This window comes from Sus scrofa, chromosome 1 (assembly GCF_054392235.1).
Source record: "Sus scrofa isolate SSC_HxYL_T2T_F1_AM1 chromosome 1, Sscrofa_HxYL_maternal_Yorkshire_Landrace_v2.0, whole genome shotgun sequence".
Taxonomy (NCBI): Eukaryota; Metazoa; Chordata; class Mammalia; order Artiodactyla; family Suidae; genus Sus; species Sus scrofa.
In genome coordinates, this window is record NC_139383.1 from 272270833 (window position 1) to 272290467 (window position 19635).

The window sequence follows — 19635 nt, forward strand, 5'->3', positions numbered from 1 at the left end:
AGAAAAGAAAAACAAAAAATCTGGTATTTTCAGGTCTGTGGGGTGAGTCCTGCTGTCTCCTCTTACAGTCCAGGTGGGGGTGGGAAGGCACCTGGTTGGAGAGAAGGGCAGAGAAAGCTGATCTGCATTACATTCCACCCTCTCGATTAACAGATGACAGAGGCCCAGAGATGTGAGCCCAAAAGCCAAAAAGCCAGGTGTTTTTCTGAGTCATGAAAGGGGAAATAAGGAAAAATTTGCAAGCACAAAAGGCATGACATTTCCAGTCATTAAGAGTTGGCCTGACACAGAGAACAGACTTGTGGTTGCCAAAGGGGAAGAGGAGGAGGAGGTGGGATGAATGGGGAAACTATTACATTTAGAATGGATAAGCGGAATTCCCATTGTGGTGCAGCAGAAATGAATCCAACTAGGAGCCATGAGGTTGTGGGTTCGATCTCTGGCTTTGCTCAGTGGGTTAAGGATCTGGTCTTGCCGTGAGCTGTGGTGTAGGCTGGCAGCTGTAGCTGCGATTCGACCCCTCTCCTGGGAACTTCCATATGCCGTGGATGCAGCCCTAAAAAGTGAAAAAAAAAAAAAAAAGAATGGATAAGCAATGAGGTCCTACTGTATAGCAAGGGAACTATATTCAATCACTTGTGATGGAACATGATAGAAGATAATGTTAGAAAAAGAATATGTATATACGTATGACTGGGTCACTTTGCTGTACAGTAGAAATTGACAGAAAACACTGTAAATCAACTGTAATGGAAAAAATAAAAATCATAAAGAAAAGAAAAGAAAGAAAAAAAAAGAAGTTGGTCCAAAAACTTTAAAAAGAGGTTCCGCTAAGGTATCATAACATGTTTGGGACAATCTGTCCTCTTTTGTGACTGTTCTCTCAAATTATGCTTGCACTTATGTGTGGATTCTCCTTGCTATACAGTACTCCTTTGTATGAATAAACCGTGTTTATTTACCCAACCAACCAGCAATAGATATCTGGGTGGTTTCCAGTTGGAGGTTAATTACAAAGTGCTGCTGGGAACATGCCTTTTGGTAAACAAACAAGTGCACTTCTGTTAGAGACACACGACCTGAGTCTTCCTGAGTGGCACCGATTTATACTCTTTTTAAAAATTTTTTTATTTTTGCTTTTTAGGGCTGCACCCACAGCATATGGAAGTTCCCAGGCTAGAGGTCAAATCGGAGCTACAGCTGCTGGCCTACACCACAGTCACAGCAACGCCAGATCCAAGCCGCGTCTGTGACCTACACCACAGCTCATGGCATCACTGGATCCTTAACCCACTGAGCGAGGCCAGGGATGGAACCTGCAACCTCATGGTTCCTGGTCAGATTCGTCTCTGCTGTGCCACGATAGGAACTCCCCCTTTCTTTTTTTAAAGCTGTACTGGTGGATGCCTAATGTGGCATCTGCCTGTGACTTGAACTTGCATGTCCCTGATGGCTAATTCACTTGAGGAATTTCACTCTTGAAGTCTCTTAATGTATAGACTCTTCCACCCTTTTCCTTTGTTAAAGAAACTGTGGCCTTTATTGACCCTGAGAACTTGAATACAGGGCCTTATGGTTGTTGGGGGGTTACTGAGTTTTATGGAAGGATGAGACTCACTGCGATTCTGTGTGTAAACTCAAACCTCAAAGACGGTCCCTACCTGTGTCCATAAGACTGTTTCCTGATTAACCCTACAGGCCCATCCAAGTGAGGGCAGCTTCCTTTATGGTAATTTTTTCTCCCCCCATAGCTCCACCTGTGGCATATGGAAGTTTCCAGGCTAGGGGCTGAACTACAGCTATAGTTGCTGGCCTACACCACAGCCACAGCAATGCCAGATCTTTAACCCACTGAGCGAGGCCAGGGATCGAACCCGCATCCTCATGGACGCTATGTATGTCAGGTTCTTAACCTGCTGAGACACAACGGGAACTGCCCTTCACATCTTATTATCATAAAGGTACGTCAGGAGCTCTTTTTCCTAACTGGGGAGAATGTCTGTACGAGGGGCTCAGGCCATCCTGGAAAGTCCTGGAAGAGGCAATGAGGAGCAGAGGGCAAGTTCTAGTTTCTAGTTTTTCTAGATTCTGAAGAAATTACACAACGTTTGTGGGCTTCGCTGTTTTCATCTAAATAGGGGGATGCGATAATGAAAAAAAAAGTCATTATATATAAAAATAAATAAATAAATAGGAGGATGGCCAATAAGTTTCATTTTTTTTTTAGGGCCAGTTCCAAGCAGTTGTGAGTTGTAACCTGAAGTGCTTCAGCAGGGTTCTGAGGTCAAGCCAAAGCTCAGGGGAAAACAGTGCTGTGGTTAATTACTGGCATGGGAGCAAGAGGGCAGAGTGGCAGCATCTGGGCCAGGTATTTGTCACCTTTAGAAGATAATCTCCAAGGACTCTTCAGGCTCCAATATTCTACATAGACTATGCATGATAAATTCTATTATTCCATATGGTTTGGAACTAGGGCTTTGGGTTAAGGGCAAATTCTAGGTAAAAGCAATTCCTAATTTTCAAAAATATTAGGGTATATTTAATATCATTATCATAAACATAGGTTAATCTTCTAAATAAAATATGATGGCTTTGAGAAAAAGCACTCGAGGGTTCTGTAGTATCATCAGAAGCATCAATTATCACACTAGGAAAATCTAAAAATTCTGGTTAGTAGAAAATTCTGGAGGCAGTATATCAAATGAGCTACTATTCTATTTGGTGCTGGCTAAAAATATATTCTTGTGGCTCAGCAGTTAATGAACCCGACTGGCATCCATGAGGATGTGGGTTCGATCCCTGGCCTTGCTCAGTGGGTTAAGGATCCCGAGTTGCTGTGGCTCTGGCGTAGGCTGGGGGCTGTAGCTCCAATTCGACCCCTAGCCTGGGAACCTCCATATGCCACAGGTATGGCCCTTAAAAAAACTCAAAAACCAGACAACAACAACAACAACAACAAAAAAAAAAAAAAAAAAAAAAAAAAGGAGGGGAGAGAGGAAGAGGGAATAGTAAGAAGGAAGAAGATTCTGAGCAAAGTGAGAATGAAAGAGAAGACAAAAATTAAGGAAGGGAGGAGTAATAAGCAAGTTGCTGAGATTGCCCATCAGCTTTGAAGTCAGAACTATTAACGTGTCCTTCACAGGGGACTGAGAGAACAATGTGTGAGAAACACACAGTTACGGTATGAACTGATGTTCCCCAGAGATGTTGTTAAGTGGAGAAAAGCAAGGCAAGGAACAATACACATTGTCTGACTCTACTTCTGTAAAACAAACACGCCGGTGGACTAACAACTTCGTCAAATACAACTCAGATGAAAATCTGCAAGTACTTCTGTTAAGAGTGGTAGTCTCTGGGGGCAAGAGGATTTAAAGTGATGGGGAGAGCCTTCATCTTTACTACTTTGGGGTTATTTCAATTGTTTTTTGAACAAGTCGGTTTTACCTTGTATCATTAAAAAAAGAAAGCTCAATAGGAAGAACAAATAAACTACAAAAAAAAAAAAAAGTGACCTTGGCCCGGGCCTCCCGGGATGCCTCTGCTTCTGCAGCCATGGCTCTCTGGAGCTGCACCGGTAGCTTCACGTCCTTAATTTCCACACGCTCCACCTTTATTCCCCAGTCATCAGTGGCATCATCCAGGGTACACTGTTAGGAAGAGAGAGGGCAGGTCAGATATGTTCAGCCCTGGGGCTCAGAGGCCGAAAGGAGCTGTATTCATTGGGATCTGGAACTTGTGGAGAGTGGTCAAGAGACTAGTTATCCCAGGAGGAAGGAGGGCTGAAGTGGGGGCTGGGCCGCCTGAGAGCTGAGCCTGACGCTGTTACTCCTAAGCTAATTCGGGTGGGTCAGCTTCGAAAAGGGTCAGAGAGTGATTGCTTCTTTTCTGTCCCCATTGCAACCAATCCAGCCATTATAGGTCAAAAGCAGCCCTGAATAATATGTCAACGGGTGTGACTGTATTCCAATAAAACTTCACCCATAGGAACAGGTGGCCAGCAAACTCCCGTGCTGATGTGACTCGTGCGAGTTGTATTCCTTCTTTGTGCTTCCATTTCCTCCCTTTAAACAATGGCTGGCACGAAATCATACTATCTATTGCCTGAGTATCAAGCAACATCAGAGATTTTACACATAATGAAGCCTATACAAATAATGAGTTTGATTTGTCAAGTTCCTTATGTCTTTTTTGAACAAGTCAGGTTCGAGTCACCATCTCTTAGTCGAGCAAGCTTAGAAAGCACAGGCGTTACAAGGGAAGTCATGGGACGCACAGAGAATAAGGCTTTAGTGACACCTGCACTCTCTTGCAACGGCCTCTGAGCAATTACGCTCAAGGAAGAGATGAACACTAATTCCAGGGGCAAAAAAACACACCCTAGAGGGAAGAAAAAAACAATGCCTGCATGGGAGAATGGTTAACCCACGAGTTAAGTGAAACACCCCTTTCCATCAAGTTTGGGAAAACCTTTCTATGAAGAAAAAAAAAGCCAGTGATTCCCCAACTTGACCCACCGACAAGCTCTCAAACACGCACTGACCCTTCGCAGCACCGGTGAACGCCTCACCTGCATGTTGTGTGCAATTTCTTCCCTGTCGGAGAGGATCTGAGAAAGGTTCTTGGTGCCTAGGACGTTCCTCAGGGTAGTTTGGGCCAAAAGACGGGTGGCGGAGTCAGCGTTGGTGATGTTCGCCACCGCCAGGGTGGCGTTCTGAACGCGGTAATAGACCACGCCGTCCACACTGATTGTCACTGAGTCCTTGGTGAGGATCTACAAAGCGAAGAAAAGATTTGACAACTGCCAACCACCTCTTCCTTTCTTCCTTTTTTTAGCTTATATTTTTATTTATTTATTTTTGCTTGTTAAGGCCGCACCCGTGGCATACGGATGTTCTCAGGCTAGGGGATGGAGATGGAGCCACAGCTGTCAGCCTGCACCACAGCTCAGGAAAACGCCAGATGGCAGACTCACTGAGCGAGGCCGGGGATTGAACCTGCACCCTCATGGGTACTAGCCAGGTTCGTTAACCACTGAGCCATGATGGGAACATTTTTTTTTGGTCTTTTTGCCATTTCTTGGGCTGCTCCCAGGGCATATGGAGGTTCCCAGGCTAAGGGTCCAATCGAGGCTGTAGCCGCCAGCCTACACCAGAGCCACAACTACTCTGGATCCAAGCCGCGTCTGCGACTTACACCACAGCTCACGGCAATGCCAGATCCTTAACCCATCTGAGCAAGGCTAGGGATCGAACCTGCAACCTCAGGGTTCCTAGTCGGATTCGTTAACCACTGAACCACGATGGGAACTCCATGATGGGAACATTATAACTTACATCATTATTTCTGTTAGACTATGAATTTCTTTTTTTTTTTCACCCAATGAATTTTATTACATTTATAGTTTTACAATGATCATTAGACAATTTCTCAAGAGCAGCCTGTCTTTACATCTCTAGCACTGGCAGAATACTTAATATATTATAGGTAGTTGATAAACAGGAGACAGATTGAAACGTGCTTCTAGGAACACAGTGATGGATGAAGAGCAGGGGAGGAAGAGTTAGGAGATCCCAACCTTGGTTCCAGCTCTGTCTACACCTCCCTTGGGGACCTCCAGCAAGGCTTTTGGACTGTTTGGCTTAGAGATTCCTCATTTGTAAGATGGGGATAATAACACAGCCCAATTCTATGCAAATTCCTTTGGAGACCAAATAAGAAGATATTTGCAAAGAAAGCCCTTTTGAAAGTGTAAAGAGCTATGTACATGGAAAGTAATAATGACAATGATATTATATAGACGTTTAGTCCTGTCAGGCATCCAAGCAGTAATCCTTTTTTTTTAGCAACCTAAAAATACTTCTAACTTGGAAGAGAAGTAGGGGATTTGTAAATAGGTCTATAGTATATTATCATCTTGTAAGAAAATTAATTATTTCTCATGATGTGATGGGAAAACATGTATCGTGTTTAAAACAAATTCTTGCCACTGTGACTCTGCCACAGCCGGAGCCTTTTCTAAAGCAGCCGCCTCTCTGTCTACTGATTATCGTAGGCAGAGTGTTTATCTCCCTTTGCTGTAATTTCACAGGGGATTGGAAAAAGGACTGCTTGCCAAGTTCCAATCCGCTCTGCACTCAGCAGCTTGTAGGAGAGTGGAAAGCAGCTGGAAGGCAGAAGCTTATAGTGACCCTGCCAGATGCCTGCCATGTTTACAGAGGAAAGTGCCAGAAGTCTCAGCTAGCCTGAAAGGGGCTCCCTCTGAGAATCAATCTTCCATGTGGAGAATACAGCCGTGCACTCAGTCTTGTTCTCGTGGGTGAAACGATTCCTGGTGTCGCCATGTATGTGTGAATAACAGTCTGACCTTACTAACTAACTACTTGGCTCAGGATCAGCAGGAAAGTTCCTAAACTGGCTTCTGGATTTTGTGACAAGAGAAGGCAAAGGGGCTAGGCTCTACCATTCTGCTGAGTACCAGGAAACTGGTACCGTTTCTGCCAGGAAACATTGACCGTATTCTTCTGTCCCTCCCTTCATCATGCTTTTCGGCCCTCACTCTACGATGGTTGTGGCGCCTCTTTATACCAGGCTGTACCAGGATGGCCGTCACTCCGTCAAGGGCCAGGATGGAGCTCACGGAGACAGTGCTGAGCCTGCAGCTATGGGGAAAGCACTGGACAGGGAATCTGAAGGGCCGGAGCTGAGTCCTGGCCTGACCACTGCAGTCTGGAGGAATTCCTTTGTCTCCCTGCAACCATCTACTTTCTGGGATTCTGCTGTGAGTTTCAAGTGTGATTTGTGATGTGGTTTGAAAAGGTCTGAAATAACCACTATTATATATATACGTTATATATAATGTAATATACCATATAATATAATACATATATGCTTATCTAAAATACCAAATGAGAAGTTTCTAATTCTCTGGCTTCTAACCGACTTAACCAGAATGAAATCAAGGTCCTTAAGAAGAATACTGTAACAGAAACCCACAGAGTAGAAGTGTGGGAGTAAAAATGATGACAACAGGGATGACGCTAACATCACACTTACATTAACGTTATACTTGGTTTTGTGATAATAACAACAAGCACTGTCATAGCACTTATTGCGTATCAGCCTCTGTTCTAAGCATCTCATTTAGTCCTTACAAGAACCCTATAAAGTAAGTCCCGCTATCACAACCTCTATTTTATAGATGAGGAAGCCGAGGCACGGAGAGGTTAAAGAACGTGCTGGAGGTCACATAGCCAGGAAACAGCGAGGGCAGTTGGGCTCCAGAGCTGTGCTCCGACCACTGTGCCCTGCTGCTTCTCAATGTCAGGCACTTTCACCCGTGAGAGCTCAGTTAGTCACAGCAAAAGACACTCTTACCTCCTGAGGAGGGATGTCAAATGAAATAGTTCTCATGTCCACCTTGATGAAGCTGTCAGTGCACGGCAGAATAAAAAACAAACCTGCAGCCGAAACACGCATGAGATCAGTGAGAGACCACCACTCAGTTCTGGGAGAATCAATCTGATCCACCGAAAGAAACCAGTTCATCTCAGTGGTTCAGCCAGAAGCCAGGCAAGCTTCTTCTCACGTCTAATGGTCCCCACAAGGCAGTGGATTGCATTTCCTGACTCCACTGTGACTGTCGCTCATTTGTTTTCCCTTTGAGCAATGCAATAGCTCCCCACGTCATCTATTTCTTCTAGTTTCTCTCCTACAATCCATTTTTAAACTGCAAGCACAGCAATCTTTCCTACAATACAAACCCCTGAACAAGCTGTACCAAGTCTTGCATGACCTGCGCCCCCTCCACCTCTTCAGCCGCCCCGCCCTGCACTCACTGGGCTCAGTGGCCTGCGGTTCCTTCAGCCTGCAATGCTCTCCTCTGTATTGCTTTTCACATGTTGTTGATTCCTCCGGGAACATTTTCCTGCCAAGGTGTCACCTCCAGAAAACACCCTACTAGTTGGGGTCGGTCACTCTCTGGTTTGCACAGCTCTCCGTGACTACTTGACCATAACACTTATCACATGGGATTGTAACCGTTTCCTTGTTGGTGTCCCACCACCAGGCCGTTAAGATCCTTGAGGGCAGGGCCTGGGGTTTAGTCTCTCTTGCATTCCCAGAACTCAAACTCAGTGGGAGCTTCATCAAAGTTTGCCAAAAATAATGACTGAAGCATTTATTTCAGTAGGGATTCTCACGCTCAAATTTTGATAGCTGGGGCTATTCCTGGCCTGAGATAATCTTATCAATTCAAATAGGAAGGGGAGGGGAGAGCGGGGAAGGAAAGGGTGATTTCTGGCAGGCAGCCCTGCTATTGTACAACTTCTGCTATGAGAACTCTCTTCTAAGTCAACAGAGACCCTCATAAGGGAAACCACAGCCATAAAAAGATTCCTACTCCCCAGGCCAACAGTTCAGAATCATAGTACTGACCAGGTCCTTTGGCTCCTCCTTGTAAAATGCGACCCAGTCTAAAGATGATGGCTCTTTCGTATTCCTTTATGATCTAGATTAAAAACACAAATAGTAATTTCACATGAGGCGTACAAATATTTATATGCATAGTTCTTAAAATATACATTTCTGCTCTAAATAGGTTTGAGGCCTCTGTTTTGGCTTTTTTCTCTATAATCCAGTAATAGCTACAGGTAACACGGTTAATGTTTAATTACCCCTGCTCAAAAGTTATTTACTTTTTCTTATTGATGATAAAAGCAACAGATAATCTCTGTGTAAAATCTGGAAAGCCTAGAAGAGTCTACAGAAGCAAATCCACCGCTGCACTTCTCAGTTCTTAACATTATTATTCAATTACCCATGTGTTGTCAATACAGAAAAAGAAAAAAGCTAAAACCCTCAGTTTGTTGCTTGAGTCGCTTAAATTATAAATAGTAACTTATCTGGAGTTCCTGTTGTGGCATAGTGGAAATGGATCCCACTAGGAACCGTGAGGTTGCGGGTTTGATCCCTGGCCTTGCTCAGTGGGTTAAGGATCGGGTGTTGCCATGAGCTGTGGTGTAGTCACAGACATGGCTGGGATCCTGCGTTGCTGTGGCTATGGTGTAGGCCAGCAGTTGTAGCTCTGATTCGACTCCTAGCCTGGGAACCTCCATATACCACAGGTGCAGCCCTAAAAAGCAAAAAATAATTTTTTTTGGAGCATATTTTATCTTTTGGGAATTATGTAAATGGTAGTCATTATCAAGTATTAATAACTTTATAGAAAAAAATAACCGGCATGGTGGTGGGGGGGTGGCGGGGGGGGGCAGCACTAACCACATGCCAGATGTTGTGTTAAGTAGTAATTCATTTAATCCTCGTAACAGCCCTACAAAGCAGGTGTTACTATTTCCTCCCATTTTATAGGCGAGGAAAACCGGCAAAGGTCACAAGGTAAACAAGGATGCCAACAGTTAAACCTCAGCATCCTGTCCCTGGAGGACTTGTTCTCGCAGGACCATTCCGCACCCCTGACTCCAGAAAATCTGAGATGGTGATCCCCACTTTAACCCTGAAGAAGGACTGACTGGATGTTGGCTGGAAAGACGTCTTCAGATGCTATTACAATAGCTGACAGAGTGAAATTTTTTCAAAAGAGAGATGAAGGAAAAAGAGTCACAGGCCAGTACGGTCTCTCTGTCTCTTACTCATACGCAGGGTGCACACAGTGGGTTCATGGCCTTAGGAGTTGCCCTCTTTCCAGATGTGAATGAGATAGTGTTTACCTTTATGCACATCCATATTGACAGTGGGAAAGTTATAACAGTGAACAAGAATGATACAGCCACCAAAATCCATCCACAAGGTCCCAGGCCTGTACCGGGGCTATCTGCAAAAACAAAAAGCACACAGCTCTCGTCATGGTTCTTAGGGCAACCGCACCGGCCTAATCCTTAACATTCACCGGACACCTGTACTTGGCAGTACACTAGCTGTTTCACGTGTATTTTCCCATCAAATCCTCCTGAAGTGCAGATGCTACTTTCCCTAATCTACTTAACATGATGACACAAGCATTTTCCACATGACTCTCTCCTGCAGCTGGCAAACATTTATTAAGCACTTAATATTTACTATGCAATGAAGTGATAAAAGCAAGACTGGACTCCAAACAGCAAGAAGGTTAAAGTTTAGAGGGCAAGATACACAGATCCCTACAACACTAGGCAGTTAGCACAGATACAGTGTCCGTTTAGAATTTTTTTTTTTTTTTTTTTGTCTTTTGTTGTTGTTGTTGTTGTGGTTGTTGCTATTTCTTGGGCCGTCCCGTCTTTTGTTGTTGTTGTTGTTGTGGTTGTTGCTATTTCTTGGGCCGCTCCCGCGGCATATGGAGGTTCCCAGGCTAGGGGTTGAATCGGAGCTGTAGCCACCAGCCTACGCCAGAGCCACAGCAACGCGGGATCCAAGCCGCGTCTGAGACCTACACCACAGCTCACGGCAACGCTGGATCATTAACCCACTGAGCAAGGGCAGGGACCGAACCCGCAACCTCATGGTTCCTAGTCGGATTCGTTAACCACTGCACCACGACGGGAACTCCTTTTTTTTTTTTTGTCTTTTGTTGTTGTTGTTGTTGTTGTTGTGGTTGTTGCTACGTTTAGAATATTTTGAAAGCCCAGAATCGGGGAACACATGCCACACTATTGGGATGGAGGTGAAGGCTGGCTGGGGTGCATAGGCAGTGGTGGTGCTTCTTGCAGGATGTAATGGTTAAGGAACACACAACGAAAAGACAGGGGAAGGAAAGAAAAGGACATTTAAGCCAAGGGTGCAGCATAATTAAAGGTGAAGACCATACGATGTACATGTATGTGCTCGTTAGGTTTCTTTTTAAAAATGACACCTATAAAATATCTCACTGGATATATGCACAATTTGTCATCCATGTTGGTTCTGATTTCTTCTTATTATTAACAATGCTATAGGAGAAAGGATGGGCTGGGAGTCTGGCACCGGCAAATGCATGCTATTGTATATGGAACGTATGGCCAACGGGGACCTGCTGTATAGCACGGGGGACTCTACCCATTGTTCTGTGATAACCTAGATGGGAAAAGCAGCTGAAAAAGAATGGATGTGTGTGTATATATAACTGAACCACTTGTTAGGCACCAGAAATCATCACAACACTGTAAATCAACTGTACTTCAATAAAACTTTTTTTATGTGTGTGTGTGCTTTTGCGGGCTTCACCCATGGCATGTGGAGGTTCCCATGCTAGGGGTTGAATTGGAGCTACAGCTGCCAACCTACACCCCAGCAACGCAGGATCCGAGCTGCTTCTGCGACCTACACCACAGCTCATGACAATGCCGAAGCCTTAACCCGCTGAGCAAGGCCAGGGATTGAACCTGCGACCTCATGGTTACTAGTCGAATTTGTTTCCACTGAGCCACAATGGGAACGCCCATATTCCAATAAAGCTTTAAAACATGAAAAAAAAAATTTTTTAACCCACTGCACTGGACTGGGGATTGAACCCATGCTGCCTCAGAGACAACGCCACGATCGCTAAGTCACTGTGCCACAGTGGGAGCCTGAAAAACATTTTTTTTAGAAAGAGTCCTATGTTGGACTTCTAACCCAAGTAACTGCAAGATAACTGTGTTGTTTTACAATACTAAAAAAAACCCCAAAAAACTCCAATGCTATAATGAAGAATTTTGTATATAGTTGTCCTCTCACATGTCTAATAGTTTCCCTTTTCTATAACATGAAACAGCTTTTTGTCTGATCACAAAGAATATAAGTTCCACTGCAAAAAAAAATTTAGAAAAGTATAAAAAAGGGAAAAATTAATCAGTACAGAGATCATATTTTTCCAAATCTTTTCCATGTACGCACACGTTTATAATACGTAAAATTTGTAAACTATTTTTCTCTCTTCTAGATACTGTTCTTTTACCTTTTTTTAGCCTTTGTTGCTGTGCAGTTGTGCTTCTTCTGTTTTAATTTTTTATCAGTTACACTTGCATGAAGTTAAAAGAAGTCAAATAGTTCTATAAGGTGAGTACAAAGCGGGGAGTGCCCTGCTCACCTCTTCTAATTTCACCTATGCAAAGGCAACTGCTCCTCTGGCTGACAATCGTGGTATTTACCCCATGTTCTAAATAATACACTGGCTTTGTTACCTGTGGATTTTTCAGTTTTGAGCATTATCTTTTGACTTTCTACCCCTCCCTCCATCACATAAATACACCCATCCTTTGAACTGCACCATAATTTTGGTTAGGTCAATGTCACATTTTATATTTCATGATGATGCAAATGTGTGATTCAGAGCTAAGCCACATGGTGAAGCATAGTTCATTTTCCTTTTTAGCACAACTTTGTTTTTTTTTTCCCCACAGTCAATGTCTCATTTCCCCCGCCCCCCTGCTTAGTTTTCAATGTACTTCTTGATCCAACCCCACACCTTTCATCAGTTGTCTACAGCTCCTTTCAGCAGACTCAGGTGGTCTACCAATTTTACTTTCCGAGCAAATCTCAGAGCTGTGTCTGGACCAATTCCTGCTCCCAGGGCCACGAGGATTCCTCTGTTCGCCTTTCACTATCATCCTGGGAAATTCCCTTCCCTTCCAGAGTTGTTTGTGTTTCCCACTTTCTGTATCTGGCGACTTCCTCCTTGTTTGTTTTTTTCTGTGGGGGACAGAGCGACTGAACAGGCCGAGGGATAGATCACTTTTCCTAACTGCAGAGAGTGTCTGCTGTCTTTCCAGGAGCTGGTTGTTTTATTTTATTTTTTTTTAAGGCCACACCTGCAGTGTTCCTGGGCCAGGGGTTGAATCCAAGCCACAGCTGCAACACACGCTGCAACCCACTGCGCCAGACTAGGGATTAAACTTGTGCCTCTGCAGCTACCCAAGCCCCTGCTTTGTTGGAGTCTTAACCTGCTGCACCACAGTGGGAACTCCCAGGGGTTGTTTCAATAACATGAGGGAGGGTAGCCAGAGGAGAGGAGGTAGGCCAGGTGTGGGTTACTACTCAGATCAGAAGGAGGGGCAAAGATAGCAGTGAGACCTGGCTTTGAATAAATAGGAGGCCAAGAAACGAGCAGAGTGATGGCTGGGAGCTCAGGAGAAAAGAGGGACACATCTTGGCATCCAGGTCAAGTGCTCTAAAAACCATAGGATGGAAAACCGGAAATACACACGAGCCCTTCAGTTACACAGCCTTTCTGACCCTGGGTCACAGTGTGAGGTCACATCCCGATGCATACTCAAATCAAAGTGAGCTAAGTTAATTCTGGAGGTTTCTAACTTATCATTTTGAAGGGCACAGACATATTCACTGAGAGAATATTCCAAACAAGGCCAGAGTGCTGCTGTCATAAAACTCACACTAATCGCAGCAGCCATTTTTAGATGGTTCGTTATACTTTATGCACTGTGTTAAATTACTTAAGACATTTACTCCTTACGAAGTCCTTGGAAGTTAGGCATTTTTAATTCCACTGTACAAATGAAGTAACTGAAGCAACATCTTTCCCACGTTCACACAATGGAAGACTTGGGATTTAAATACAGGTCAGCTCACTCCAAAATCCATGTTTTAGATCAACTCACTCTTTGACCCCTTGCCACTGAATTAAACAAAACCAAACCAAACGAAAAAACCTCTATTAAAAAACTGTGTTTGGAGCACTTCCTCAAGACAGAATCCAAACCAGGAAAGCAGGATAGGAGTTCTGAAAATGAAATCTGACATTCTTGTAGAGGAAGCCCTCTTAATTCCAGCTGTGCCTATTTATAGCAAAAGACAGTCTCAAGGCTCTTTGCCAGGCTCAGGTCTATGTTTCCAAAGTGAAATGAATTCCAAACAAGCGACAAATGGGCCACAAATACTTTTTTGACAGCATCTGGGGTTTTCAAAAACACTGCTCCAAGTCTCCCATATTCCAGGCAAAGCTCTGTGTCCTGAACATACTAGTCTATAAACTCCCTGAGAGCAGGGGTAGTTTTCATATTTATATCCTTGTCTAGCACAATATCCTGCAGAGTGGGTATGAAATACTTCCTAGCCAGCGTTCCAGCTAAATGTGTCTTTTCCTTCCTCTGAATCTTGAGAGCAATTTTAACTTAGGGTGCTCATATTTTGCCTAATACTTTAATAATTTCTTATGCATTTATATCTTTTACTAGATGAGATTTCCTGAGAATAGAGAGTAAGTTTCAACTTTCTGTGACTTTTTAGTGGTGTGAAACCTCTCTGAACCTTTATGTCTTTACTTGAAGTAAAGATAATTAGGTTGGCCTTGCAGGGTGAGGCAGTGATCATAAACACAGCTGAGTTTTCTATCATTCTGTTTCACTCAAGTGTTCAATTTCCACTACGAAAAAAGCGAAAATAGGTAGCACGGACCCTTCTTGAAAAAGTTTCTGAAACTACTTAATTTTTCCCTTACTTTGTGCCTCCCTTCTCCCGGGCTAGGGCTGGACATTCAAAGGCCCTCAGAAGCTCACTGATGAATTGAATTATTAAGTTATTGAATAATTATCTACATAAGGACAACCTGGGCTGGAAAGTACAGCCCAGATTTTTTCATGCTTTTTCCATCATGTTCTTGAAAACCCCTGATGCGTATATATGGGATTTGACTGCAAATCAAGAGGAGTAAGAAATTAAGTGGGTCTTCTGAAAACGTGGGTTTGGACCTTCACATTTCAAATGCTCACCTAGAAATGGCACTGTTCCATATTATTCCAGTGCCTTTAAAATGAAATTACTGCATTCTCAGCCCTTAACCCCCCCTCCCCGTTTACAACTTGAAAATAGATCACATTCCTCATAGAGGTGAGGCTAAAACTCCGCCAGGCTATTAATCAACCCTAGTCACCTACCAGTGACTATAGGCCAAAGGGGAAAATTCTCAGTTACTCCCAAAATCTCATGAAATTCATTTCTTTCAGGTTTCCCATTCATTACCTGGAGGGCTGAATTCCCTCCCACTTTTAGGTAAAAGACAAATAATGAATAGCAGGTATTTCTGAGATATTTTTGTTGATATACTTGGTATTTGCCGAGTAGGACGCCATGATACTTGGTTATAAACACTACTTTGCCATTGTTCACAGTATTTTTTTTATTTTGCGACTAAACTCTTTCCTGAAAACTGCATTAGAATAAATTTTTAACCAAAGCAAAGTTTTGAAAATGGATATAAGCCCAGACGTTAACTTTTTTTTTTTTGTCTTTCGACCTTTTCTAGGGCCGCTCCTGCGGCACATGGATATTCCCAGGCTAGGGGTCGAATCGGAGCTGTAGCTGCCGGCCTACACCAGAGCCACAGCAACGCGGGATCCGAACCGCTTCTGCAACCTATACTACAGCTCACGGCAATGCCGGATCCTTAACCCACTGAGCAAGGCCAGGGATCGAACCCGCAACCTCATGGCTCCTAGTCAGATTCATTAACCACCGAGCCACGATGGGAACTCCTGCTAATATTTTTAAATCGAGCATTCAAACTGGGCTTACCTCCAAGAAGGTAAAGTAAATTTTTACAAATACTACTTTTTTTAAAAGCAAAATATTGTCACTACAAAATTAAAATTAGAGCTTAATGAATAGAGGAAGAAAAAAGATATATACCTTCATTATCTCTGGATGGTGATTATTTTCTGCCTTGCCATATATGTCCTTTAAACTGTTTTTACCCTGCTTTTTTTCAAAAATGAAATAATGGTATACATAATTATTTAAAATTTCTTTCCCCCCTATATTGTGGACATCTGTTCATGTCTGTAAATATTCTTTATTATTAAACGTCAGTAATATTCCATTGTTCCATATAATGGACCATGATTGTATCCAGTATTCTCAATTAGAAACTCTGCTGCTTTGAATATATTTTTAGCAAAGTTTCCAGGCATCCTTACTGTGTAGACTAATTTTGCTGAAAAGATGAAATTACACAATTCTTAAATTTATCTCATTCTGGAGGCACATTTTATTAATACTAATACTAACCATTTATTGAATGTCTCTTACATGTGTCAGCCACAAGCTAACTCCACAAGCTACGTTATTTCTCATGTTTACAACAATCCGTAGAGTAGGTGTAAAATATCCCTCTTGGAGTCCCAAAGTAATAAAGCAAAACACTTTCTGGGAAGAGACGAAAGAGAACAAAACAGGAGTTCCCACTGTGGTGCAGTGGGTTAAGAATCTGACTGCAGTGGCTCGGGTGGCTGCGGAGGTGCAGGTTTGATCCCTGGCTCGTGCAGTGGGATAAAGGATCCTTTGCTGCCGCAACTGTGGCTTAGGTTGTAGCTGTGGCTTGGATTCAATCCCTGGCCTGGGAACTTTCATATGCTGTGGGTGTGGCCATAAGAAAAAAAGGAAAATAAAACGAAACCATGAAACAAATGAAAAAAACAAAAGCAAAACAAGTTGTACAGTAATTTTCAGTGTACCACTCTGGCTGGCTTCCAGAGAAGCAGTAAAATATTCTTTTCGCGATAACAGGCATAATATTGTTAATGATCCTACATCAGATGACGTCTTTTAAGGTCTATTGAATCTGGCACCACTGGAAATCATGTGAAGTAATAAATCCATTTATTATTGGACTTCATTCTAAAGTTCAAAAGATACTGATTTCCTCTTCAAGCAAAGGTCAGAAACATACCTTAACGCCATAGCTGAAAACCTGAGTGGGTCACATGCTTTACTACACACAGGAGGAAAAGGTGAGCCAAAAAAACAATTGAAATATCAATATTTAAAGCACACCCTTTTCCTTCCTCTTTCCCAGAATGCAGGTGAAATACTTCATGTTGTAAGTTGCCAAAAAACAGGGTTGCCTGGGTGGTGAAAGATAGAATGGCTAGGAACTTGCTCTCAAAAACAGGTTATCTGTTTCTAACAGCAAGTTCTAAGGAGCAACAGTAGGGCAAAATGAAAGGTCTTGGCATTTTTCAAGTTTTTCTTAAATTAGAAGCTTATCTGTTCAGCAATATAAGTGCTCTTTTGGGCCATGACTATTCCTTACTGGAGACTCTCTGCCAAAGTTTGGCAAACTTTTCCCGTAAAGAGCCAGAGAATAAACACTTTAGGCTTCACAGGCCATAAAGCCTGTCACAACCATGGAATACTATTCAAAAGCAGTCATAAACTACACACACATGAATGAATATGGCTGTGTTCCAGGAAAACAATTTATGAGCACTGAAATCTGAATTTCATACACTTAAAAAAAAAAAAAGGGATAAATATGAAAACTGTTTCTTAGCTTGTGGGGCATACAAAAGCAGGCGCTTGGCCAAATTTGGTTCACAAGCCATAGGACCCATTCCTGTTCTATGTTATGCAATTTGAGGAGGAGAACAACATAAATTAAATAGTATATCTGATCCTTCTTCCAGCTTTTCAAATAAGGGTACAGTTTCCAGATTCCCAGTTTTTCTTCCCTTTAATTGCTTTGAAAGAGCCCTTTCAAAAGACCTAATAAATAAGAATTCAAGGTGGAAACAGGCAAAAGGGCAGAGAAAATGTGCAAATGTAAATGTCTCCAATTGATCAACACTGTATTATAACTAAGTTTTTCCCATGACTGAGCTTTTAGGAGAAAGAGAAGGGAAGGAAATAATAAAAGGAAAGGAAAATAAGAGAAATGGAGAAGAGTAGAGAGAAAAACTAAAACAGGTAGAAGGGAGAGAGGCAGAGGTTAGCACACAGTGGGGTATCAAGAAATATATGTCCAAAGAAATTACGGCATTTACTTGGAGACCACAATTTACAGTTCATTTGGGCAGAGGCTTTGAAAGCAAACAGGCACACACTATAACCCAACTTTCAAATGATTATTCTAATTAGGCATGGTTTATTGTTCTTCGAATGCCCTTATCCTTAAACCACTGGGGAAGAAATTATTCTCTGGGCTGGAGTGGCTGTAGACCAGATGGTATCCAGTTAAGAACCATGACTGAAGACTGTAACTTTTCCTCCCTATTACAAACCTCTAAATACTAGACTAAGAGAACTGATACTGATGAAGCATAACGTGACTTGAATTACAAAACTTACAATGTGTTTACCATGAGACAGTAAGGAAAGGAAATGCACAGGTCCTTTTGAGAAAGATTTCCCCATAAAAATTGAAATAAGGGGAATGCCATGCTTAGCTTGCAAAGAATAAGGAAATTAAATAAGAATACATGTTTTATTTCCCAAGCATCTTGAGGATTTTTTTGTAGCTTCCCTTCATTCAAATGTTTCTAAACAGAAAATGGGAGGGAAAAAACAGGTGAGAGTATCATAATAATAATATTTTAAGCTTGAACCCCGTGTCTTAAATAGGACTCCCTCTCCTCATCTATAGCACTTCACCTTCTGTAAACATCATTTATCATAACTGTCATGATCTTATCCAATATCCGTCCTCATGAGATTTTGGTCTTGTTAAAGTAGTGTAGCATAATGACTTCAGGGTTGGCTCTGCCACTTGTTGGCTGTGTGATCTTTGGAAAGTGTCTTAATTCTCTGTGCTTCAGTCTGCCCGTCTAAAAAGAGGGGTAATAAGGGTACCTCTTCAGAGAGTTAGTGTGAAGCGTAAGTGAGCTAAAATGGAAGATACCCAGTACATAACAGGTGCTCAAACAACATCTGTTAAGTAAACAGCTGCTGATGAGTTGAGTGATTCTGCCAGGTTTGGAGGAGGGGAAGAAGAGGCTATTAAATAAGATACACGGAAATTACACGTCTGCATAGAGGATCCCAAAATACAGTTAATCAATTTTCGGTGGTGAGCATGCTGTAGTGTAAATAAAATGTTGTACTCATGAAACTTATGTTACAAACCAACGTAACTTAAAAAAAAAAAAAAAAGAATACAGTTCAGAATCATCCTCTGTCCCAAAGCAGTGGTCATACTCCTTCCCCCAAATATCTTCTTCCCTTTTCTCTTTTTAAAATCAGACCTTCTCACCCATGAGGTTAGAGAATTCAGGAAGGAAGAAGAATGGGCTGAATATGATGCATGTTTGGAAAGATAAAAGTATTTATGTTCAGAAAAACTGGAGAGAAAAACAATTTCGCAATGTTATTAAGTTAATTGAATTTAGACAAGGCCTGAAATACATTAAACATAACAAAACCCTCTTCTTTCTTTTTTTTTCCCCTCCAGCTCTTTCACTTGGACATCTTAAAAGCATCTATAATTAATTTTTTTTTCATGAAAGTCTTTGGAGAGTAACATCCTTTTAATTAAAAAATGGGCAACAAGCATAAGGAAACCAGATCATAAGGTTCTCAATTCTTCAGCTGAGGAACTGAGGCTGAGTAGCAAAGCAGTGGCTAAGAGCTTGGGGTTCTGGTGTCAGATTTTCATTCTACCACTACACTTTCTCACTAGTAAAATAAGGGAAGAGAACAGTTGTTCTCTCCTATGAGAAAATATAGAAAGCGCTTGACACTTAGGAGGTGTTCAGTAAAGAAGAGCCATCATTGTTGTCAGAATCTTAAGATCATTACTGCCACAGTTGATAGGAATAAACTTGGTGTTAAGTGAATTGCCTTCTGGGACCTGCACACCATGGAGAAAATATCAAGACTAACAACATGCTTGGGGACTTTGTCTCTGGAGAAGAAACAGACCACTTTGGGGAGATAAGTCAGAGTCCTAAACTTTCTTGG

At 42.3% G+C, this 19635-nt stretch overlaps 1 protein-coding gene across 1 annotated transcript in view; it reads right to left on the reverse strand.

Moving 5' to 3' along the window:
- Positions 1 to 19635, reverse strand: part of STOM (stomatin) — a 28655-nt gene that overhangs the window by 4629 nt on the left and 4391 nt on the right. The window contains exons 2-6 of the mRNA XM_021068281.2: positions 9726 to 9829; positions 8434 to 8506; positions 7375 to 7457; positions 4568 to 4771; positions 3513 to 3647 (exon numbers count right to left, since the gene is read on the reverse strand). Coding sequence (XP_020923940.1) covers positions 3513 to 3647; positions 4568 to 4771; positions 7375 to 7457; positions 8434 to 8506; positions 9726 to 9829 — 599 coding nt within the window. The remainder of the gene's footprint in view (positions 1 to 3512; positions 3648 to 4567; positions 4772 to 7374; positions 7458 to 8433; positions 8507 to 9725; positions 9830 to 19635) is intronic.